Here is a 6,940-nt window from a genome sequence, read left to right on the forward strand (position 1 = left end):
ACCATGCCTCCCCACTGGGCAGAGTTAGACACCAGGGTCGTTTTTTAACGTGGAGAAAAGGAACAAAAATAAAAATTGTCTCAGTCGTGAAGGATTTCTCCTCCACTGAGAGCGAACAAGAAATTGAAGTGTAGCATCTGAAGAACAGATACTACACTTTGATCTTGGCCTGAAGGCCAAAAGAAAACAATCTGAGACTTAGATGAGAATTTTCTAGAATTATCCACACCCGGACGATTATTTTATGGGGAACAGATTTATTTCTTGATATAGCCTCGAACGAAAAGTGTTTTGCTGAATGTAAAACATCAAATCATTATATTAATGGATTATTATTAACTTTAACTGCTGTTTATGAACATATGTCGAAGATATGGTGGTTTTTATTTATCTTATTAATAATTTATTTAAAAAAAATAAAAATAATAATAATACAGTTAACGTAACTATAAGATTATGTGGCGCGCCCTCTGGAATAAGAGACATGAAAACGGTGTAAATTTCGGGTTTTCTCCCTTGTCTCTTTTTTGCACAAGGACCGCGCAGTTCTTAAAGTCTGTTGTTGTTAGTGTTTATTTACTCGTCTTAGCAGTTCTTCCGTCGTGTTTCACGGTTGTTGGATAAAATGGAACTACCAGCCGAGCAAGTGAGACAGTTGCGATCGTTTATCGATATGTGCAGGACAAACCCTGATCTTTTACACTCGCCCAACTTGGATTTCTTGCGCAAATGGATCGAAGACTTGGGAGGTAAAATCCCCCAGAAAAAGGCCGACACTCCAAAAGGCCCGACGTGCTGCTCGGAAAAGAGCGAAGAAGAAGATACTTCGCCCACCATGGAGGCACAGTCCGATGAAAGTGAAGAGAGCGACATCGAGTTGGACAACACTGGGGTGGTGGAGCCAGACGGAGATATCAACCAAGAATTCGGCGACGAGTCTGTAGAGATTACAGATGAAATGGTTGAGCTTGCTACGGAGAAACGAAACGAGGGGATCGATGCTATGTCGAGCGGGGATTACGAAAAGGCGATTAAACTGTTTACAGAGGCGATTCAAAATAATCCGAAATCGGCCCTTCAGTACGCGAAGCGAGCATGTGTTTTTATCAAAATGAAGAAGCCTAACGCTGCTATAAAAGATTGCGAAAGGGCTATCCAACTTAACCCTGATTCTGCGCAACCTTATAAATGGAGGGGAAAGGCCAATTGTATGTTGGGTAATTGGGAGCAGGCCTATCAGGATCTGTCGATTGCTTGCAAACTCGATTACGACGATGATGCCTACCAAATGCTTCAGGAAGTCACCCCGAACGCCAAAAAAATCCAAGAACACCGTCGAAAATACCAACGAAAACATGAATTGAAAGAAATGAAGCAAAGGCAAGAAAGAATTCGCAAAGCCAGAGAAGAATACGAGAAAGCTAAGACCCAATCTGGATCGACAGGCGCTTCTACCGGCGGAGCGAACCCCAACCCAGGTTTTAAAATGCCCGGTGGCTTCCCCAATTTTCCAGGAGCCAGCGCGGCAGGTGGCCCAGGCGGCATCGACTTCTCCCAGTTACTTAGTGATCCCGACATCGTAAATGCCCTCAAAGATCCCGAAGTTGCCGCAGCCTTCCAGGATGTCAGTTCAAACCCGGCCAATATAGGGAAATATCAAAATAATCCCAAAGTACAGCAAATTATTAATAAATTGGCAGCAAAGTTCGGCGCGCCAAACCCCCAAGGAAAGTAAAAGAAACGTTGGATGAGGGGGTGGGGCAGGTTAATGTTGGAGGTTAATTTGTAGAATAACACCATCCGCTACCCCCACCCAAACACACAATGAGATTTTACTTTTTTCTTTAGATGTTTACGTGTGAAGTTACTCTGATAAAAAAAGAATTTGGAGTGGGGATCACTCGGTTTCTTATAGCCTGTAAACTTAACGTAAAATGAACTCCATTTTCGGGACATTCTAAGTTTTTAGAATAATTAACTTTACCATTAACCCTACGCCCGTGTGGCAAGTTCGTAAAACCGCATAAAAAATGTACCCCCTCCCACTCCAGAAAAAAAAACAAAAACACACAGAATTTATCGTTTATAGCGAAAAATACATTTATTAACTGCCCTAAAATTCTAGAATGACCCAGAAATGGTATCATTTTAAGTTAAGATTGGGAAACTGATCCTCTTGCACTAAATTCTAAAAACAACTTTTCCGTGATTTTTACTCGTAATCGCCTAAAAAGACGAATCTCATTTTTGCTGGGAGAGGGAATAGCGGAGGATAATATTTTTATTTTCTCAACTGTTAAAAAAAAAAAACTAATGGCAATAAAATGGCTTTTCTGTGCGTTCAGCAAGAAATGACTTGAATTATGTTTCAAACAACAAAATATCAACATTATTTTGGAGAAAGAAGTCAAATATTTGCGAATATTTTTTTTTTTTTTTTTTTTTTAATGGTTGAGAAAAAATAACGAAAAACTAATTTACAGAAGGGAAACTTTGTCTAAGAATTTACTTATTTGACTTTAAAATCTTTTAATTCGTATTTTCTTTTTAATTTCTATTATTCGCTGGTCATCTGTAACTAATTTTGACCTATTATTAAAAATCTGCTTCTTACTAAAAATTAATCTTTGAAAAAATCCTTTAAGAGCGAAAACTGAATTAAATGTGTAAACTTAATTTTAAATGTCCTGTTAATTGCCATTTACAAACTAATTTGTTTCCTTTCTGGTGGGCCTTTTATATTTTGTTTCCCTCCTGTTTGTATACCTGCCGCTTCATTTGATCCATTAAATTTTTGCCATTATAGAATTCCATTTTTTCTATTCTGTAGTATTGTACCCCCCCCCCCTTTAAGTTAAAAGGAAGACTTCCATATTTCTGGAAATACAAAACTGTATTTTGTAGCATTGACAACAAAACGAAAAAGGTTAAATAAAAAAAATAAATAACATTACCAAAGGCAAGATAAATTATTCTCCTGCCTACCTGGATAATTTTGTGTTTAAACACTTTAAAAGTTCAAAATAAATTGCGTATTCCGGGAACCCCGTATTCCTTCCGTTTAGTTAGAACGGAAAATAATAATTACAGGGATTGTTCTGTACGGGGACCTTTGATAATCGCTCAAAAGTCTGAAATAAAACTAAATACTGGTAGAAACTCTCACAAATGTCACTGTGACATTTATTACGTGGATCTCTACCAGTATTTTTAACTTTTGAGCAATTATTGAGACCAGATTTACCGTAGACGGCGTCAGTTCTTAGTCGGCACTATTTAAAAGTAGATGAACATTTTAAGTTACAAAAACAAAAAAACCTTATCCAGGTAGGTAAGAGTACTGGCTTTCTTTGGTAACATTTGTTTAATCAGGACCCCCTGGTACGTTTTGTCTTTGCTGTAAAACGCCTCAGAATTCTAATTTCCTATAGTGTTTTTTTTTTTTTTTTTTTTTTTTTTTTTTTTTTTTTTTTTTTTGCAAAAACTTTGTTTTATGGCAAAAGTGTAGTGTACTTAACAGTGCCAAAAAGTGTACAACTAATAATTTTTTACATTAGGTCCACCTCCACCATTTTCTTTAAAATGACCACTTTTAAAGGTTTTCGACTATGCTGAATACGAAAATCACATTTAAATTTTGCAGTACTTCCTATTTACAATGCCTCTCCACGGGACAGTTAGACACCAGGGTCGTTTTTTTTTTTTTTTTTTTTTTTTTTTTTTTTTTTCTTTTAACGGAGAAAAGGGACAACATAAAAATTGCCTTGGTCGTGAAGGATTTCTCCTCCACTGAGAGAATAAGAAATAGAATTATAGCATCTGAAGAACAGATACTACACTTTGAGATATTAAATCTTTTATTCAGGCTAAACATGAACAAAAAACTTAGGCACAAGGCCAACTCAAAAGGGGGGAAAATGGGGGTCGTCGGTGTTGGTCATCCTTGTTACTCTAGAACTTAACAAAAATTTCTTAGCTAGTATCTTCTTCCACCATAATACAGTATTCACCCTTTCGTACTTAGAACCCAATTGGGTACTATTGCACTTATTGATCCGTGCTGAAATAGTAACGTTATTATTTAAAAAGCCATTCTTAACATGGGGAGGGTGTTTTGTACCTATTCTATACTGTAACCTTACAATTGAATTAAAAAAAACAAAACTTTAATTAAACTTGGAAATACGATTTATGTGCACTCACTGCCACTGCAGGCACTGACTGCACTAGCATCCCCAGTTGTTTAAAACATTTTTTATTGGCGTGTAAAAACAAGATAATAATGGTACAATAATTCATTACTTTGATCTTGGCCCGAAGGCCAAGGATCGAAATATAAAGACCTGTATTATGCACTGTAATTCTCTGTCGGCCATGTTTTTTACGCGCATGCACGCGATAAACTTGTCTACTTCGCAGAAAAGTAGACGTTTATCGCACGTAAAAAACATGGCCGCCAGAGAATTAGTGTATAATGCAGGTCTTTATCTCGATAACTACTTGTCTGCAAAATTTAAATGATTTTTGTATTCAGCATAGTCGAAAACCATGTCATTTTAAAGAAAATTGTGGAGGTGGACCTAATGTAAAAAAAAAAAAAAAAATATATCCAACTTTTTTACCGAACGCAAGAAAATTTACTTTTCTGAGTTTTTAATCTGCCTGTATTATTTTCAACTAAGATTTTGTCGAGCATTTTCCAGTATAGACAACAAAACGAAAGTGGTTAAAAAAATATACAAATGTTACCAGAGGCAAAATAAGCCACTCTTCAAGATAAATTTTCTTATTTTAAAGCATTTGTTTACTTTGAAACATAAGTAGTGTTTTGTCTTGAGTTAGAAAATGGCTGGCATTATACGTGCTCTCGATAATCTCTCAAAAATCGAAAATTAAACAATACTGGTAAAAACCGCTCCAATAACAGCTTGCTTTAATCTGATTGACCTCTCATCCCCCTCCCGCATTTACGGGTCCATTATCCCTGCCCCACTGTTTTTTTTTTTTTTTTTTTTTTACCTGAAATTAGTCACCACCACCACCTCCCCCCCCAAAAATGGACAACTATATTGGAATCTAACAATGTGAAAGTGACGATAACAAATTCATAGATGATAAATCTTAGAATGAGTTTTCACACTTAATACAGTAAGTTAAAAAAAATATATATACATTTTCTTGCGTTTGGTATAAGTTATATTTTGTTCTCCCCCCCCCTTTTTTTTTTCTTTTCTCTGGTAACTTCGCAACGCGGGCAAGATGTGATACAAGGTTGGAAGTAGGCCAAAAACACCGAAAAAGTCGATAGGGAACCATGGTCGCCATTTCCCGGTTGGGTATATAATTCCCTCTTCTTGTCGAAGGGCAACTCCTTGTCGCCTCTGAAGCACGAAGGTAATGCTCGGGAAGATAGCCTCTTAAGCTGAACCTTCGACTTGATCAAAGGTTTGACGTATATTGTTAAAATAGGAACTCGAGTCCCTTCTAATAATTTGTTAAAATTAATGTAATATTTACAAGTTTTGGAAAGAAAAGCCTAGGTTTATTTCAGTCATATTGAAATAGTGAAATGTTTTGCTTTTTACTGAGAAAAAAAAACAATCTTGAACTTTTCAGAGCTAATGGCTGTTAACGGATAGATTAGTTTCCCATTACAGCCGGTGTAAAGTCTAAAAAACGACGTATTATTTTTGCCTTGTTCCATTTTTGTGGATTTTTTTTTTATTTTGCATGTATATATTGCGGATTAACATTTAATTAAATAAAAAATAACAATTCTTTTTCTTTATATTTTTTTTTTTTAATAAATTAATTTTCAAAATAAATATTCCATTTTTAGTAATTTAATTTGATTTGAAAAAATTGTAATATAGTTTGGTTCCAGATACTTTTGCAGTTTACGGACCGTGCTGAAATGTTATTTAAAAATCCATGCATAACAAGAGAAGAGTTGGCTTTGTTAACTATTCTGTGCTTTCACCTAACAATCTAATAAACACGATAACGTAAAAAAAGGAGGGGGAGAGGGCAAAATAATACGGCGTATTTTTTCACTTACACCGGTTGGAACATGAGTCGAAACATTTGGCAACCATAACAGAGCTGAAAAGTTCAAGATAACCAACCCATGCTTTAGCAAACAAACATTAAAAAAAAAAAAAAAAAATGCTAGGCACATTTCGGCGCACACGTGAGTGCTGGCTGAATTGAGAACGTGACTGAAGACGCGTAAATGAAATGGAGGCATCTTGACGGGTTAAATTAGTTCACCGTTCGCCCCTTTCATATGTTGCTAGTTTTACTTTTGTCTTCATGACCACGTGATAACAAACATGATTAACGCTTGTATTCTGTATATATCGTACCGGCCTTCACTTTGAATAAAATTAATTATTTAAAGAAAAAATATTGGGTAATGTTGACACCGTTCATTGAAAGAGAATCGAGGTCTGAATAGTTTCATGTAAAAATAGAAACTGAAAGTAAAATGAAATACAGAAACCGGACACCAATCAATAAACCGAATGAAACCTGGAAAAAGAAACAAAACACAACTTATCCAAAGCAAAAATTTAAAGGTGCATATGCAGAAATTCTGTAAAGTCCGAAGTTTAAAACCTTTTTAAAAAAAAAAACACTTTTTTTTTTTTTTTTTTTTTTTTTTTTAATGAAACCTTGGTCCTTGCTCCTTTAATTGAAAAAAAAAAAAAAATTAGGGCTTGAATTGCATTTTTCGAGGAGTTATAAGCTTGGAAAGATGGAGTGGAATTATTCACTATTTTCACGAAATTTCTGACACACCTAATGCAGAATACATCAAGGCCTTTTTTTTTTTTTTTTTTTTTTTTACTATCCTGTGTTTTCACTTAACAATTTAATAAGATATCATAAAAACTGAATTAGTTGAAAATCTAGCACGATTTGTATTCTTGAATTTAAT

At 35.2% G+C, this 6,940-nt stretch overlaps 1 protein-coding gene across 1 annotated transcript; it reads left to right on the top strand.

Annotated features, from left to right (window-relative positions):
- Positions 1-435: 435 nt before the first annotated feature.
- On the top strand, positions 436-2,808 carry LOC145276772 (putative protein FAM10A4). Its single transcript, XM_080128028.1, has one exon. It carries the CDS (start codon positions 626-628, stop codon positions 1,733-1,735), a length of 1,110 nt encoding a protein of 369 aa, XP_079984154.1. The 5' UTR covers positions 436-625; the 3' UTR covers positions 1,736-2,808.
- The last annotated feature ends 4,132 nt before the right edge of the window (positions 2,809-6,940 follow it).

This window comes from Euprymna scolopes, chromosome 5 (assembly GCF_053919585.1).
Source record: "Euprymna scolopes isolate OS-2025 chromosome 5, ASM5391958v1, whole genome shotgun sequence".
Taxonomy (NCBI): Eukaryota; Metazoa; Mollusca; class Cephalopoda; order Sepiida; family Sepiolidae; genus Euprymna; species Euprymna scolopes.